The sequence below is a fragment of the Sceloporus undulatus genome, chromosome 5, assembly GCF_019175285.1.
Source record: "Sceloporus undulatus isolate JIND9_A2432 ecotype Alabama chromosome 5, SceUnd_v1.1, whole genome shotgun sequence".
NCBI lineage: Eukaryota > Metazoa > Chordata > Lepidosauria > Squamata > Phrynosomatidae > Sceloporus > Sceloporus undulatus.
The window spans coordinates 138,792,539-138,811,889 of record NC_056526.1 but is presented as its reverse complement, the minus strand read 5'-3'; the positions used below and the strand labels follow the sequence as shown (position 1 = coordinate 138,811,889).

The window sequence follows — 19,351 nt, the reverse complement described above, 5'->3', positions numbered from 1 at the left end:
TCTTGAATGCATCAGGAAGTGTATATGTATCTCCCTAGTGAAATAGCTCCTGAAAATGAGCTGAAGTAATATTCAAAGATTTTAGAATTCATATAGGAGGAGTGTCACAGCTCAATGCTAGGCCTCACGCTTTGCATATTTCAAGTCCTATATTTAATCTCCAGTTGTGGTACCGGGGCTCTCTGACAGAGAAGGCTAAATATCTCACAAAACTACAAATCCCAGAATTCCATAGTATTGAGCCATGGCAGTTAAATCAGTGCCAGACTACACTATTTCTGCAGTACAGATTAGATCCAGGTTTCAAAGGGCTCATAGTGCCTTGACTGTATTTTCATAGTGCTATTTCAAGTTTCATGGAAGCATTTGCTAGTCTGACATCTTTAGTTATTCCAGATCTTAATTACTCCAGTGTGCTCTGCATAAGGTTACCCATGCAAAATGTCCAGAGGTCTTAGTGGGTGCAAAATATAGTGTGGTGTGCTTGCCCATCATTACCTGCTATTATAAGAAAGACTTCAATTTTGCCCTAAGACAGGAAGAAGAAGATGGTGGGCAAAGGGCTGGTCTATTCCTTAATTGTGTTACAGTTAATTGTGCAGAAATAGCATATGGCATTACCAATTCAGAATGCATCACTCCAGATATAGGATGCAGCCATGGCAGTTAGAGTGGTGTCAGATTGCATTATTCCTGAGGCTGCCATTTGTGGTTCTTTTCCAGTCACTAATATATTTTGGGTCAGTCCCATGAGGTTCCTTGTTAGGAACACATGGGAGGCAATGCTACCAATTTCTACCCCACTGTAGGATCTACTTTGCTAACAATACCCCTGCTGTCCAAGTATTATCTTCTCACTGTCATAAAATATAAGAATCTCTTTCCCATAAGGATATGGCTTGAATGAGAAGTGGCATTGGAAGTAGAGCAGAAGGCCATCTGCACAAAGAGGAACATGGAAACAGAGCAAGCTGCCTTATACTCAGTCAGATCATTAATCCATCTATCCCAGTATTGATAGCTCTGTCAGATAGCAGATATTTAAGGTTTCAGACAAGATTCTTTCCTAGCCCTTGCTAGAAATCCCTGGTATTACATGGTGGTCTCTCATTCAAGTACCAATCACGATCCTTCTTAGCTTCCAAAATCAGGGTAGTATATTGATACAAGAAAGAGCCAAGGAGAGTTTTGTATTAGTAACACTACAATGGACAATGATGCAGAAGAACAGACAAGCTGGGAAGGGCTGCAGCAGTTTGCTTTTGCCTGAGCTTACTGAGAAGGGCAGGATTCTACCTCCTCTTCTTTCCTCCTTAATGCGCTAACTGAGCACAAACTACTTTTGTCAACTGAAATAAGATGAGGAGGCGAGAGAAACTGAAATAGTTGGAAAACAGCTGAAAAGGTAGTTCAGAGTATTAACTGGGACTGTTGTTGCCTCACCAGGACATCTTGTGCCTGCCTAGAACACAAGTCCCTGACTCCATTATCCATGCCTATTAATCCAACAGTGTTGGATGCTGGCTGCTTGAACATGTTTGGTCATGGGGAAATCACACCTATGTGCTTTGTTTTTTTATTATTTTATGACATAATCCATGGCTAAGCTTCCGCATATTAAAAGGTCCTGGGGTTGAATGCTTACCTATAGGGGTATGAGGGGAAGGTTTAAAAACAGTATATTTTTACTTTTCAGATTGGCTTGCCATTTCCTGCTTCATAGCTTTTTATTCTTAACAGCTGCTGTTTTGTCACTTGGAAGCCACTGTTTCACATTCACAGAATCTTCATAGCACCTTTAATTTGAACAGAAGAACAGTCTGTAAAAATGTGGAGGTGTTAAACTGCAAAAACCTGAGTGATGCAGCTTACCATATACGTATACTCGACTATAAGTAGAGAAATTTATGCCCCAAAATTGCTTCTAAAATTTTGAGGTAGACTTATAGACGGGTCAGTAGATGAGTAGTGCTTAGGAGGGTCCTAAAGCAAGCAAGCCTGATGACCCAATCTCCATTGAACACCAATTCCTTCCCCCCTCCGGTCCATTTTGCAAGCCTTGGCTTCCTAGCGGAAAAACTCCCCATTTAAAAGCACTTGCATCTCTCTCTGCTCCGTTTTGCAAGCCTCTGCTTCCTATGGGGAAAACTCCCCATTTAAATCCAGTTGCTTCTCTCTTGCTCCGTTTTGCAATTGCTTCTCTTTCTGCTGCCTTTTGCAAGCCCTGGCTTCCCATGGAAAAACTTCTCCATTTAAATCCAATTGCTTCTCTTTTGCTTCCTTTTGCAAGCACTGGCTTCCCATGGAAAACCCTTTCCTTTTAAATCCACATGCTTCTCTCTTGCTCCCTTTTGCAAGACCTGGTTTACCATGGGAAAAAAAATCTCCCCATTTAAATCTATTTGCTTCTCTGTCTGGTCCCTTTTGTAAGACCTTGCTTCCTATCCAAACAAACAAACCCCCCCCCCAAAAAAAACCCCACCCTCTCCATTTAAAACCATCTGTCCAGTCCATTTGCAAGACCTGGCTTCCTATAAAAAGAACTCTCCATTTAAATCCACTTGCTTGCTTTCTCAATTCAATTTTAAAACCTTTCCTCCAGCACCTTGACTAGGAATTGGTTGAGAGAGGTCCAGAGAAGGAGAGACAGAAATGGCAATTCCCCCTTTCCATCCTTACTTATAGGCTCCTAGGTTTTACCCTTGACTTATCCATGGGTCATATCAAACCCCAGCATTTTGACCCTGAAAACTTCCCTCGATTTATACATGAGGTCAACTTATACATGAGTATATATGGTAACTAAAGAGGAAAAAAGGCAAAATGACAACTGTCTGATATTTAAGAAGAAGGGGTTGGGTTGTTTTTTGTTTGTTTGTTTGTTTGCATTTACTTAAATGGTACAAATTTTTACAGTTTTTCACTTCTCTGACCATCATATGCAAATAACAGAGTACCAATAGCCAAGATTTTTTTCAGTGTCCTGCATTCCTTCAAGGGAAGGAGAGGTTGATTTGAGCAGAGGAGAAGTGTTTCCAACAAGGCTTGGAAATGCAACTTTTGAAAATTACAAGTACCAGAATTTCCCAGCCTACAAAGGAGCCCTGGTGGCGCAGTGGTTAAATGCCTGTACTGCAGCCATTCACTCGAAACCACAAGGTTGCGAGTTCAAGACCAGAAAAAGGGCCCAAGCTTGACTCAGGCTTGCATCCTTCCGAGGTCGCTAAAATGAATACCCAGACTGTTGGGGGCAAATTAGCTTACTTGCTAATTAGCTTACTTGCTGTTCACCGCTATGATCTTTGGAATAGCGGTATATAAATAAAACAAATTAAAAAAAATTATTACAAAGTCCAAACAGCTTGGGTCCAGGTTATCTGAACGACCATATCTGCCCATATGAGCCTGCTCATGCTTTAAGAGCTTGTGGGGATGCCCTTTTCTCTGTCCCACTACCCTCTGATGGGAATACGGACAAGGACCTTCTCCAGTCTCAATAACTTCCCCGGGCTCAGGAATTCCCCTCCCAGAGAGGCTTGTCTGGCACTCTCCTTGCTAGCCTTTTGTAGGCAGGGAAAACCCTTCTGTTTCAGCAGGCCTCTGAGGGCTGACTTACTCAGGGGCAAAGGACCTTTCATGTGCTCTTTGGTTTATACAGTGCGCCCTTGGCTTATGCAGGGGATCCATTCCGGACCCCCCTGCGTAAACCAAATACAGCATATGCTCGAATCCCATTCACTTGAATGGGGCTAGTGCATGTGGTGATGCAGCGGCACGCGCACGCCCCATTCATTCAAATGGGATGCACCATTCCACGTGCTCCCACAGGGCTCTACGCAAGTTTGAGCGTATGTGGGTGCACTGTACTTATTCTTCTTTTCGGTCTTTTTTTTACTGCTTTTAATTTTATTGATATTGTAATTATATTTTTATAATTCTTTTCTTTATAGTGGTTTGTTTCATAACTGGTTCAATGGTTTGCTTTACATCTGCTTTTAATTTTATTGATAGTCTAATTATATTTTTTTAAGTTTTGTAGAATGGAATTTTCTTAACTGTGAGCCCTTACAGACAGGCCAAAATAAAGCTGCTTCGGGTCACTTTGGAGGTATGCTGTTTAAATGATGCATGTGTCCCAAGAGGCCAGAAGCTGCGCCAGAACCACGCTCCAGTCCTAAGGACTGGAGTGCAGCTTTGGCGTGGCTTCTGGCCTCTTAAGGTGCATGTGTCATTTAAACAGCATATCTCCAAAGTGACCTGAAGTAGCTTTATTTTGACCTGTTTCTATGGGCCCTGTATCTGTTTTAACTTTTGTAAATCACTTTGCTTACTGGGGAAAATAAAGGTGATGTGTGTATCAATCAGAGTGGTGCAGCACCTTAAAAAGCCAATACAATCCCAGGCTGCATCAATAGAAGTGTAGTGTCTAGATTAAGGGAAGTAATAGTACTCTATTTTGCTTTGGTATTCTCCTGCGTCTAGTTCGGGCACCACAATTCAAGAGAGATACAAACTGGAGTGTGTCCACAGGAGGATAACCAAAATTGTGAAAGGTCTGGAAATCATGTCCTATGAGGTGCAGCTTGGGGAAATGGATATGTTTAGATGTCAGATGAGAGGGTTAAGAGGAGATATGATTGCCGTCTAAATATTGAGGACGAAGCAATGGATTCAAACTTCAGGAAAAGAGATTCCACCTAAACATTAGAAGAACACCCTGACTGTAAGAGCTGTCTGAAAGTGGAATACAGTGGTACCCCGGGATACGAAAGCACCGCGTTACGAAATTTCCGGGTTACGAAAAAATTACATAGGAAAAAACTGTTCCGGGTTACGAAGGTTTTTTCGGCTTACGAAAAAAATTTTGGTGCTTTTCGGCGCTTTTTCGCACGAAATCGCGGCTTTCCAGCGCTAGCGGCTATGGCTTTTTCGGGTTGTGAAATCTTTCGGGTTACGAACAGCGCCGCGGAACGAATTAATTTCGTAACCCGGGGTACCACTGTACGCTGCCTTGGAGTGTGTGGTGGAGTCTCCTTCTTTGGAGGTTTTTAAACAGAGGCTGGATGGCCAACTGTTGGGGGTGTTTTGCTTGTGTATTTTTGCATGTCGGGTGGCTGGACTGGATGGCCGTTGAGTTATCTTCCAACTCTGTGATTCTGTGATCCCTAAGAGCTATTGTGGATTTTCTAAGTAAGATACATTTATTGAAATACTAGAAATATCTTCTGAAAAATTCAAATATGTTCCACCGTTTTGGTATTGTAATATCTTTTAATGTTAACCCCCCCCATAAAATATGTTTGTTTGTTTTTTTGTTCTTGAATATCAGCAATGCTGCGTGGGCTATAGTTAGCACAGTGATAACACTGTTATTTTATGTCACATCTTTATCCATTCAAGAAAAAAAAGATAAGATATGAGGAGGAATACACTGAAGATTTACTATGATTTGATAGTCACAGTGACAAACCAATTAAGCAGTATAAGGAACACAGTGTTCCTCGTCTGTTTGTTTTTCCTTTAAAGGACCAAACAAGAGGCCACACGTTATATTATGAAAGCCTTCTGTGAACATAGCATTAAGCCGTAAAGGTCAGCAAATTGGTACTAGTTGCTTCCAGACTCATATTAGGGGCTTTCAGAATGCTGCCGTTGTAACCTGCATAGTGGATTTTACTATTGTGGTGCTCAGGTAGATAGAAATATAGTATGATTTAGGGTTGGTATTCCTGAAAAATATCAATTTCTAACTTATGGTTTCAAAAACTCTGTGAAGTAAGGGTGTAGTATCTGCATTTTTTTAAGTACTTGAAGATAATTGGTATCTTTATATGTCACAACACACACACACACAAAAGATTAGTTGCTCTGAATTTTTTTGCCACATTTTTTTTTGCATATATATATATATATATATATATATATATATATATATATATCCTGAAATGTGAAAAATCTTTGAAATATGTTTAAACCTTTTTAAATTTTACTAAAAGGGAAGAAATCATTCTTGCTTATGGGAATGAGATAAGCAAATGTTAACATCCCTATCACAAGACAGAACAGAATGTGAGAGAAAGAGAATGACTGCATGACTGAATAAGTTTTCTGGGGTCCGCATCAATGTCAAAATGGAATGAGATTCCCATCATCCCAAACAGTGTATTCATGGCTAGGGATGAAAGTGAATCACATCTGCATAGCCCCAGGATGGGGGAAGGCTGTTCTCTATATTGAATAAGGAAGATTTTTTTATACTAATAGGCTTCCATGAATTGAATGGATTATTTTAATAAAGTTTGAATGAATTATTTTTGGGTACAGCTGCACTGTCAGATGTTGTGTGCTGCCTTGATAGTTTTGTAATTTCCCATTTATTCATACCATGAATAAGGAATGAAAGAGAACTGTCAAATAAAGTTTTCTTGAACTGATAGTGAAGAGAAATGAAATGACTCATTCCCTTGAATCTGCAGAAGATATTTTAAAAGTCAGATATATCTCATAATGTCCTACCTTGTGCATAGATGCCCTAATATAGTCTTGCATAACCTGATGCTTCTCCGGATGTATCAATGCTGTCTGGGAGTGATGGAACTTGTAGTACTGCACCTTTGGAGGGCAACAGTTGGTGAAGGCTGCCTCAGGGTTTGTACACACTGGCAACCCTAGACTCACCCCATAGTGGCTGTGACCTAGGCACACAATGTTCCTCATGATGCACAGGTAATGTAGGGCTTTGCTTCAAAAATTCAGAGAAAGAAGAATTTCCTTTTACCCCACATTCATCTGGAAAATCCAGATCAGTGGTGAGGACACAGTTGTGTGGCCAGAAGTACTACACACTATAGGGCATGTGATTGATGTAGTGATTGTTCTTGCTCTGATCTCACCGTGTAAGTGTGATATTATTGGAGTCACAAATTGTGCTGCAGCTACAGGGCGAGTACGGGGTTTCCCGGCAATGTAGACAACTCCTTCATCTGTTATCAATGTAAGTAGCTCCCTCTGTATAAAGCTCACATCTCTTGATGTTTGGGCTAATCAAAAATATATTCATATGTACTTCCAATGAAAGCTAGCAGAGTCCATTCAGCCCATCCTTGTATTAAAGGAGTGTAGCCTATCATTGTCACAGACAGGAAGACGTCCTGAAAAATGTAAAGTCTATGTCTCTGGAATGACAAGAATCTGGAACTAACTGGTGGGTTTCTGTCAAAGGAAAGGATTTCTGCCTCCAGGTCAGTTTGTTTGCTGCATCAGCGGAGGCAGGTTTAACAGCTTAAGCTCTCATGTGAGGTCGTGAGACTTTTAAAATAAATAAATAAAAAGAATAGTACAGAAATGAACACAGCCGGAGAAAAGTCACAAAGAAAACAGTTTTTCCTCCTTAGTGGGATATATGTTACCCACATGTGACAAAATGGTATGCCTGCATTTCCAGGGTAGAAAGCATTTTTGCCTATGTTTATCAGTTGGCCTCCACTCTATGTTTATAATTACAACATAATGTATTTAGCAGTAAAATGTGGGAATCTATAATTATGTTTTTTATTTTTGAAGGAAGCCCCCCCCCCCCCCCGAACATCCCTTATACTCCTAGCATATTTACCATACAGTCTAGTGCATGAATAAGACCAGCTTTCGTGAGCCAAGAGCTAAGCCACCTTGGGTTCCTTGTCAAGAGAAAGGCAGGATAGAAAATAAAGGCACAACTAAACAAACCAAGTAATCTGCAGTGTCCAATTCAGTGTATTTATTAAAGAACCAAGGAGAAGGAAACTTAGAAATAGTCTAAACAGAAAAATTTAGAAGTATCTCACAGAATACCTTGAAGGTGAAGGAGACTGGCAGAAACCCACAGCATAGCACAGACTGGTGTTGTACTTTTGCTAGCCACAGCAAGGCAGAGGAAGATCTCAAAGACCAAAAAGTATTTCTGTGGGGCTGGCCAGCTCCCAGAAATTCAAACTAAACCCTGGGAAGACTCAATCTTTTGCCAGGTGACTTCGGTTTGCCATGATATTCTCTAAGCATGAAATAAAAGGGGAGACGAGCCAGGAGTGTGTAGAACTGGAGGAGTTTCTTTTCTTCATTTGTTTGTATACACAGTGTCTGGTCATGCCTGGGTATGTTTTATTTTCTTCAGAGACATTTCTAGAAAAATGGAAATGTTAGATTCATTAATCACACAACATGCTCATGTGAAAGCTAAAAGCTGAAAGTGGGGAGGTGAAGGAGGAGAAAGAGGTGTACACACAAGTCCTCCCTCTTGGCTTGTTTGCATTCCCTTGTTGAAAGGTGTGATGTCTACATGGGGCTTCATTGTATGTCATTTAGAAAGCCTGCATATCATTGATCACATTTGGGAACCCAGATAAAACATAGTTCCCAATCACTCATGTGGCATCTTTCATTGGTATTTAAGTGAATGCAATTCCTCAATTTGGGGATCCCTGGTACATGGAGGAAGGTTAGGGACTGAAGGGCAGGGGAAATAGGGACTAGCCCATCTTCCTTTCTCACTTTGAGTTCTCAGGTGAGTTGGCCAATTCCTTATACAGGGCTAGGGTGGATAAAGAAGATTGATATCTACCAGGGGAATGCCCATGCTGCTTTTCGTTTCCTATTAAAAACATAGTCAAGAACTGTAGCAAGAAAAATTCAGCAGTTTCAAAGAATTAAGTTGAGATGGGAACTTTTTTTCCTGATGAGGGCCATGCTCCTTTGGATGAAACCTGTCAGGAATGAGTTATGCCACCCAGTTAAACCTAACAGCTCAAGGAAAGTCAGTAGAGCACCATTAGAATTCAGTGGAAGCTCTTGCATTTTGCTTTGCAGGCTGAGCTGTTTCTGCAAACTACACGCCTGCACATTCAGTAGTAAAACTGCACAGTTCATGTATTTCCTGTGGGACAAATTGCATGGGGTTAATTTTATTTTTTCCCTTGTCTTTTTCACATAAGTAAAACCAATCAGTTTCATTGCTCCAAAGCTTTTTTCTTTTTCCCCCCTAATCTCTCGAGATTTTATTTCTGATTGAAGCCCAAAACAAAACAGATATCTGACTTCAAATACATTTAGATTAATGAATTTCCTGTTGCTTGTGCTGCCTACTTCCAGGAACCTGTGTGACTGCAAGAATAGCATGTGCAGGTTATAATATTTAAAAGTGACAGGCAAATGGAAATAATCAGAAACACCAAAGCTATTAACACAAGAGTAACACTAGATTTCCTCTAATGAATATGAGAACATGGAAATATCTTTGCCAAAGATAATTTTTTTCAGTGTTAAATAAAATGTTGCTCATTTAATACTATATAATCTTATGAAATTTTCTCAGTTGTGTGTGATATTTTATTGACATCAATGAGTTTCTCATTGCTGATATTCACACAAGAAATTCCAAATCTTCCTTCATTCACAGGAGTTTTTTCACTTAGTGAAAAAGTATGTGTATATGATTTTAGCAAATTAAAAGAACCAGGAATCTGATAGATACACCACATTCTTTTGTTTCTTCTTTCACAAAAAATGGTTTCCATGCAGTCCTAAAATAAGACACCAGTTTTTCAAATTAGGTTCTAATCTTTGGGTTAATCACACCCTCTGTCTTCAACATTCTCCTTAAAAGGACCTCTGACTTAGGGCTAGACTACATGTTTAAAATACACAGTCCAGTTGAATAGAATGTGATCCACCTATGTGCAGGATTTGGGGCTGTTAGTGGGGGCCCTCTCAATAAACTCCTTAAACCCCACAGGAAAAGGCTTTGTGGTTTTTACTGGAGTACCCATTGAAAATTACAGAAATGCACATTAGCACACATGTGGCCGTCTGCTTCACATGCATTTGAATGGCTACACAGTTATAGCAAAAAGAGGGTGAAACAGATGTGAATTTGTGCAGGAAAGTGAATACAATTAACTGTCAGTGCAAATGTGTGAAAATGCATACCAGTTTGCATAGCACACTTATGTGTAGACTAGCTCTAAGATTCTAAGCCTGATTACGATGTCACCATTCCACAGAAATCAATGGGCCTTAATTTTGAGTAATATTTCTATTCTTAATATGACGTTGCCAGAACCATCACACAAACTATATTTACCAAAAACAAACCTCTTTAGGTACTTTAAATCCATGTGCTCTATAGATTATAGCATGGCCTTTGACTGCATAGATCACAAAAGACTATGGAACACCTTAAAGAAATGGGAGTGCCAACACATCTGATAGTCCTAATGAGGAATCTTTACTCAGGACAGGAGGCCACTATCAGGATATAATATGGAGAAACAGGATGGTTTCCAGTTGGCAAAGGGGTCAGACAAGGCTGCATCCTTTCACCCTATCTGTTCAACTTGCATGCAGGATTGGGCACAGAAGAAGGAGGAGTGAAAATAGGAGGAAAGAATGTTGACCATCTAAGATATACAAACAGCACTATACTACTATCTGAAAACATCATAGGCTTGGAACAACTACTAAGGAAGATCAAGGAGGAAAGTGCAAAGGCAGGCTTATTGTTGAACATAAAGAAAATAAAAATAATGACCACAGAAAATTTACATAGATTCAACCTAGACAATGAGGAAATAGAAACAGTAAAAGAATTTTCATACCTGGGATCAAACATTGATCAGAGCGGAGACTGCAGTCAAGAAATCATAAGAAGACAAAGAATGGGGAGGGCAGCTATGAGAGAACTAGAAAATATCCTAAAACGTAAAGACATACAAATGAGCACGAAAGTTAGAATCATACAAACCATTGTATTTCCTGTTACCATGTATGGAGGTAAGAACTGGGCAGTTAAGGAGGAGAATGGATTCATTTGAGATGTGGTGCTGGAGAAGAGTGCTGAGGATGTCATGGACAACCAAGAAATCAAACAAATGGATCCTAGAGCAGATCAAACCAGAAATCTCTCTGGAAGCCAAGATGACCAGGCTGAGGCTGTTGTACTTTGGCCAGATCATGAGGAGGAATGATTCACTGGAAAAAACAGTAATGCTAGGAAAGGTAGAGGGAAGCAGAAAGAGAGGAAGACTACATGCTATATGCTATTAAGGAGGTCATAGGTATGAATTTGCAGGACCTGAGCAGAGCAGTGGAGCATAGGGAATCTTGGAGATGTCTCATATATAGGGTCGCCAACAACAACAAAAAATCCCCAATAGGATTTGCAGGTAGAACTGAAACGCAGATGCTGACTTATTTCACATCCCACTTGTTTGCTAGAAATGGTGCCTTCCTGCATATTCTTACTTGTGCAGGCTTCCTTAATGTCTGCAATGCTGGTCTCCCCCCCTCCCCCAGGTTTCTAAATAGTGCAGGAATCCTTTATGAATATAGCAGATCCCCTGCTGCTGAGAGTTGCCCTCCAGTTTGTGGACAAGGATGGTAATGAAGGGATTGGATTTAACATCCTAATTGTTGCATTCCTTCATGCAGTTCAAAGGCTTAGAAATAATTTGTTATTTCTAATTTATCAATATTTTGAACAACAATTTAAAAAGTCTTTAAATCATTCAGTGGCAAGACCACTGATGTAGTGAACAATGACGTATATTTCATGTTATTAGACTTCATTTTAAAAATCATTGGATGGTTGGGTTTGTCCACTTTTGTCCATTTCTTTATCATTTTAATTATTGATTTTTTTAAAAAAAAGATTAATACATTTAGTAATTAGTATAATAAATTAATTTTATAACATCAATGTGTTAATTTTTTTATTTAATTGTAATACTTTAAACATAAATGCTAGTGTTTCCACATTCTGGTGATTCATATGAAGTAAATTAGCAACTAAATGAGGCTTCTGTGTCTTCAGTGGTGTTAAGAGATTCTTACTAAACTTGCCATTTTTTATTCGTGTGAATTTCACAAGCAACTGTGACCTGTAATAGCTTCTCTTTGGCTGAAATTTGGCTTTTGTGAAAGCTTGGGCAGGGAAGAGGCACATGGTTTCATTGTGTGATGTATGCTTTCAAATAATTTACAATTTATGTTGATCTTAAGGTGAGCCTATCATGAGGGGTTTTTGTTGTTGTTTTGGCAACATTTGTTCAGAGGAGGTTTGCCATTGCCTTTCCCTGAGGCTGAGAGTGTGTGACTTGCCTAGGGTCATCCAGTGGGTTTCCATGGCTGAGGTGGGAATCAAATCCTGGTCTCTAGAGTCATAATCCAACACTCAAACCACTATATCAATATAAGGGATTTATATTCTAGTATCTACTCTATTTTACAAGTAGTTGAGGAAGGTGCCTGCTTCCTAGTTCTGAGTTCCTCTTAGATTCTTCATGGAAATAATTTTTAGTAAGAAGTGCAATGTTGGCTGTTAGCACAGGCATATCTCAAATCACTGACAGATTAATAGCACTTTGTGTCATAAAATTATGGAGATTACAGTCTTAGATCACTGAAATTATATCTTTGAGCGCTTCATGCTGAATACTTTTGCCTTCAGTCAAAAGTTTCAATTGAATGTCAAATAAATCACAACTTATTACGTTGGCACTACATTCCTGAACAGAGTGAATACAAAAAGAATGTGAATTGGCAAAATAAAACACTATATGGTAATATAATTTTGAGGGGAATATAGAGATAAAGAGAGAAATGTCGATGAACTCCTGTCTGCACAAGTCAGCATAGCCAGTGGGTCAGAGATGGTGGACGTTGGAGTCCAACATCTGGCAGGCTACAGGGCCACCTTTAAAATGTTAACTTTAGCCAGTCACGTAGCTCAGTAAAGCTAGTACAGTATTTGGACTGCAACACCCAGAGTATCCTAGCTAGTATGGACAGTCGTTAGTTATGTATAACTTTTCTCATCCGAGATATTGTCTAGCTTTAATCTCTGCAACAGCTCTTGTATTATAAATGGGAGGTTTTGAGGGAACAACTTGGTTAAGATCATCTATTGAGTTCTTCCAGCAGAGGGAAAATTCATAGTAGGGACCTCTGGGTTCATATCTTAGCCACTGTGCTACTCCAGCTTTTTCATGAAGATTTGATTGTCACACATGCTATTTCACCTGCAGATTGCATAATATTGTTCTTTCCATATAGAAGTTTTAATATGCTTAATGCAGCCTTTAAAAAATTGAATTAGAACCAAATGTTTTACAGCTTTTGTTTGATATGTTGTAACTACAATCTAGAAATTTACTACCCTCAAGGAGCTGGATGCTTTTTGAACTGTAGAAATTGCATGGCTTTTTCACAGAAGGAAGGAAGGAAACAGGATGCAATTAGGAAATGAACAAAAATTAAGGATTAAATGATAGAACATAAGTGCTTCAGAAAATGCTTTGTATAGATTTTTTAGTAGATACATAAAGTTTCATACTTCTAAAGCTTATGGAGCTATCATGCCATCTAAGAGAACCTGTTATATATCATACCAAGAAAATAAGTTTATTTGGTGGGAATACCATAGGCAGCACCATACATTCTCTCCCAGAGAAGGCATGATTTTCCTAATGTTCATGGTGTTTTGGTGGATAGTAAAAAATTCTGCTTTGCTTTAAATGGTTTCTGATATGTGACTGAAAGTTTTAACTCCACACATTTTGATTTGGGGTTTAACTTTTAATATTTTTACAGTGTTTTTTTAGTTTTGTTTTTACTTGCACTTTGAGGACTTTGTTAGGTCTTAACATTATGGGAAAATTATTTTACAAATAAATAAATAAAATGGTGATCATGTTTGTTAGAATAGATGCAATTATTATCATAAATATTGTAATCAGTTTTGGATTTTAGAAAAGTAGGGAAATGGAATCAGAGGATTTCCTGCAGTTTTATTTCCATCTACCAAAAATATTCATATATGTTGACAATGGTATTTCTTACATCAGTGTTGAAACTGTAGCCATTTAGGAGACTTTGTGAGATGTTATCAATCCTGCTTGCAAACTCATGTAGCACCATGAGTACTAGTATTTTTTTATATATATATGTCAGGCATAAACAGCTACTGGAGGTCCAGGAGTTATACATGTCCATTCCCATTACCAACTGTGGAGGAGGGGCATATGTGGACCCTGGATCTCCAGAACTCAAAACATCCTAATTCAATGGATGCTCCATTCCAAGACAAGGAAAAGTTTCACCATGTTTTTGGCTTGTTTTTGCCTGTTCTAGGAGAAGAAAGTGAACTGGCTGTCACTTTGGGTTATAAAGACCTTTCTCCAGCCTCAGACATTCCAACGTGCCCAAAACATGGCAAAATTGTCCACCCCCATTTTCCCCAGAGAGTGCATGCAGGTTTTTTAAATTATTATTTTAATATGAGGGATGGAGACCCTTGAGGACTACATGCTATCTTTATTTATTTATTTTGTTTGTGTGCCAGCTTTCTCCCAGAATGGGACTCATGCTTGGCGTCGTGCTTGGTTAAACGTGACGCCAAGCATGAGTCCCATTCTGGGAGAAAGCTGGCACCTAAACAAAATAAATAAATAATAAAGGTAGCATGTAGTCCTACATCACAAATTGTGAAAGTCACATCTTCCTCACCCCAATATATGTACTGTATGTGAAGATTATGTGTGTATTATTATATTATTAACGTACAGAAAATATTAGAGTATGTGACACCACTGTTTGGGAAGTACATGAAAGATGCTTTAGCTCACAGAATGGGTCTCCATCTGGTTTGTGGGGATCACCTTGCACTAGTGCCCATTTCATTCAGCAGAGTCCTCCAAATCCTCTGTGTAGCAAAAGGTGGTTGGAGAGACTACTTACAGGGAGGAAGAGGCAAGGAAATCAACTTCCACCCACTTGGTTTTATGTGTTTAAATGTGACTGGATCACATTTCTCACAAACAAATGTGACTGGATCACAACGTGTAACACAATTATACTTAAATACAGTATCATTTCATTTGAGCTTCAGTCTTTCTTATTGGAATTTAGCCTACATCAGTGGGACCTGGGTACACATTTTGCTTAATGTAGCCATGGTCACAGAACTGAGTTTACATTCCCAAAACAGCTTTTCCACATTCCCCTTCCTTCTCTATTTCTTGCCTCTCCCTCAGACTGCTTCTGTAGATTTAGGGAACTTGGAGAATGATGTGGGATGAAGTGCAGAGGCTTCAGATTCAAGAAGGAATATGGTGCAGCGGGGCTATAGATGCAGAAATCGTGTCTCCCTTGGAATAGATGAGTAACATAGGCTCCAAGGCATTTTATGATTTTTGTGATCTGATATGCACATTGTTTTGTTTAAGATTTTGATGTTTACTCATTCAGTGTACCTCCATATATTTGACATTCCATATTTCTCTGTATTGTAGGAGAGCCAGAATTCAAATATATTGGGAACATGCATGGAAATGAAGCTGTTGGAAGGGAGCTTCTCATCTTCTTGGCTCAGTACCTATGCAATGAATACCAGAAGGGAAATGAAACAATCATCAACTTGATCCACAGCACACGCATCCACATATTGCCATCCCTGAATCCAGATGGGTTTGAGAAGGCAGCATCACAGGTATGTGCTCCACTGACATAAATGCATTAATTCAACATGTGGTTCCTGGTGCTTATCCTTACTACAGAACCTACATATGTACAGTTAAACATATGTAAATTTATTTCTTACATCCCACACAACATCTATCAAATGGAAGGTAGTGGCTGCTGGTGGCTTCCATGTCAGTGGATCAGTTAATCTTTTCCAGGTTTTTGCCAGCACTAAAGATGCTATCCGTGATAATGAACCTATTTAGGAACAGAATTCAGCACCATGCCTAGATTCTGGGGGCCAACCAGATCTCTCAAGGAAGCCACTTAAAAGGCCATGTCCTGCTTGTAGAACTCCATTCCACTGGGGAGGTCCACTTAGCTCCCCATTTGCTCTTTTTCTGTTGGCATTTTATTTAAATGGACCTTTAGACAGACAGAAGAGTGTTTGAAAGAAAGAGGTTGTGCTTGAATGACTGCCACGCAGCACAAACATAAGCTGGAATCCAGTTGATGTGCTACACTCAGGATGGCACTTTTTCCAGAGTCTTCCAGTAGTGCCCAGGGAAGACAGACAAAATCTGTCAGCTCTGAGAAACATTTCTTCAAGTGCTTTTATTTCCTTCACAGCTGCTGCATCTATGGTCTTTTCCCTCCTGCAACTGAAATAGTTAATGCCAGTCGACTGCACTAACAAGTCATAGTGTATGTGGAGAAGCTGTGACTTCCCAAAAGTTGAACTACATTTCCTGTAATTCCTCATCTAATGAGAGTTGAAGTCAATATATGAATGACATAAGTTCTTTACCCTGAACATATTTGATGGGACTTCACCTTTGAAGTCCATGCTAGAAGTATGCTCATTTTTTGGGATATGGGTGTTGGCATTCAACATGTAGTGGCCTTCATGGAGTGTTTTAAAATTTCCCACGAATCAGGAAAGAAATTTCATCTAAACATTAGGAAGAATTTCTTGATTGCAAGAGCTTGGATGGTGGTGGATGCCCCTTCCTTGGGCTGCTTTAAACATCAGTTGGATGGGTATCTTCCAGGAGTGCTTTTAATCTTTCTTTTCCATGTAACTAGGGTCCGTATATAGCAAATTGACCCCACTGTCTTCATTTTACTGTCAAGAAATGATTGACTAGATATGGTCAGTGTGGCAGCACCATCTAGTGGCTCCGCTTATCTTTTTCCATATATGCCTTGTACGTTAAAACTTGAACTGCTCCCAAAGACAAGGTTTTCTTATCTGCTCTGTATTTCTTATTGTGAGGTCTAGTATTGCTGCTTTGAGTTTGAAGAAAAAATAGTGGATACGTTTGTATGTCTTATGCTAGATTATTATTTCTTGATACTTGAGAGAAAAGGAGAGACAAAATATTCTAATATTTGCACATCCCCCCTCGTTTGCACTCATTTGCACACATACTCATTTTTTTCTATGTGCAAATTAGCTATTGCAGGCCGAGTTGCCTGTAGCCTAAGGTTGATTCAATTACACTGCTGTTCATGGAGATCGGACTGGATACAGACTTACTACACTTCTTCACTTGTCCAGTAAATGGTTTAAGAATTCCTGTTCTAGAAATGTGTGAACTTTGATTTTGAATAGCCTCAGAGAAGGTTTCAGGAATATACACAGGCCAAAACATGTTGGGTTTTTTAAAAAAAACTAATAGAACAACTATCTTTCAGTTTCTGATTATCTGTGTCCACATTTTTTTTCTGTTGATTCCATTGGATGTGCTCTGGTTTTGGCTTCTTTTAATCTGTGCTGCTTAGAGTAGAGTAGCTCCTTTGAAATCAGTGGCAAAGGAATGACAAAATAAATGGCAAATAACTGACCCAAGTCCTGCTAATTTCAGTGTAGTTACTTTCAGTGTAAGTAACTTTGAATATTAGATGTTGTCATTAGATGTTCAATATGTATGTATTAATCAGCTGTAAGAGTAGCTATATCCCTGAGAACCATTTGCTGATGATTAAAAGATAGCTGAGAGATGTTTTGAGCATGTTATACTTTTTATGAATCTTTTAAATGACTGTCAGATAGTATAGTGCTAAAGTGAATGAACAATTTGTCTGAGTCATCATGACTAGTGTTGTGCTATTAAATGATAACATTCATAGTTTTTTCCTAATAATTCCTTCCTTTACTTCTTAGCCAGGTGAACTCAAAGATTGGTTTGTTGGCCGAAGTAATGCACAGGGAATAGACCTAAACCGAAATTTCCCTGATCTAGACAGGATAGTTTATGTGAATGAGAGAGAAGGTGGTCCGAACAATCATTTACTGAAAAACCTGAAGAAAGCTGTGGATCAGAACCCAAAGGTAAAAGCTATCTGTCTCTATCTTTGTTTCATAATGCCCTGTCAAACCCTTTAGCCCCTGTTTTTTCAAATTCTTATCCTCTAGGAAGTGTCATTGGGATCTGTATTTGTGCTGCTTGTGTGGGTCGGAGGATATGATGAAATATGAGATTGTTTGGTGGGTTAGTATTTACCACTTTATTACTATTAATCTGTGAGGTAGTCAGGGGGAGTTGCTTTACATTTTTTTCATAAAGAACAATGGCCATTAAAAGAACAGACTTGTCATGGAGAAAGCCGTGCAAGGATTTTATCATTAAAATTAGAGGAATGCTTTTAACATTTCTTCCACCCAGCTCACCACCATTTTTGTTCCTGATCACTGTGCTGCAGTGGCCAGTGTAATTCCTGGAATGCCAATGAAAGGACATAATAACAAAATGTATGATGGGACCTGAGGGCATGCTAGAGATGGAAATAATTTTGGGGATAAAAAAAACAACACCTTCTGGCTACCTTGCATAGTAGAGGGTGGGCATAGTGTGGCCTGTGGGCTGCTGCATCTCCTGGACCCCTCTTTTTGCCCTTTAAGCCCTACCCCCCAATTGTTTTTTCTAATTGACATAAATGTGGGGCAATGTTTGCCCCCAAATCATACACAAAGACCCCAGCATATAAAATAGGGACAATACCTTCCAAATGTTCCCTATAATTGTATACTGTCATGAGATACCTCTTTTCCCTGCAGTCCCTCTCATCTTGATAATATAGGGCACTTTTCCAAAGGGCTTACAGTATTAAATCAGTAAACACAGTAGAAGATAAAAAATCAAGAACACACAGAACAGCAGAATATACATTAAATGCAGAGGCATTAGAACACCCTAAAATCAAAGTGAAAGGCCAGACAAAATAAAAGTGTAAACCAATGCTACTCAAAGTGGTGGTCCATGGATTGGTGCTAGTCCCTGAAGAATGCTCAGGAAAGAAAGAAAGAAAGAAAGAAAGAAAGAAAGAAAGAAAGAAACAGTTGTGTCCGGTGGGCACAAATATGGTACCATTCCATTAAAAAAAATGGCTGATTCCCCACATCATTTAGCTTAAGTACTGATCTAGGTGATTTGGCAAAACTCCGGGGGGGGGGGGGGAGGGGATAAAAAACCTGCCAAGAGAAGATGTCTTTTAGTTTGGGCACGGCTTCAAAGAAGACCTTGTTGTAGGTTATCAGCAGTTACTAGGAAGTGGGTCAAAATTTTACCAGGTAGCAATGCACATGGAAGACAGTTATATTGCTTATTTTCATTGACATTATAGGCAATATCCAAAGATGCCAATGAAATCTCCAGAGCCACATAGTGATTGCAGTCTGTGAAGGAAGAGCCATAGTTACCATGGTGCAAGATACTTCCTTCTGAACATGTAGAAAACAGTTTCCTGGCAACAAAAATATTGTCTTAGAGAATGGCATCTGTTCAGCAAAAGAGCCTGTTCAAGGACAAATGATTCTGTTAGTAAGGTCTTAAGAGGCAGAGCAAGCAGAAGAGTGATT

The 19,351-nt window shown here is 39.3% G+C and overlaps 1 protein-coding gene across 1 annotated transcript in view; it reads left to right on the top strand.

The window, feature by feature from the left end:
• Window positions 1-19,351, top strand: part of CPE (carboxypeptidase E) — a 125,104-nt gene that overhangs the window by 87,954 nt on the left and 17,799 nt on the right. The window contains exons 2-3 of the mRNA XM_042466895.1: window positions 15,321-15,517; window positions 17,657-17,824. Coding sequence (XP_042322829.1) covers window positions 15,321-15,517; window positions 17,657-17,824 — 365 coding nt within the window. The remainder of the gene's footprint in view (window positions 1-15,320; window positions 15,518-17,656; window positions 17,825-19,351) is intronic.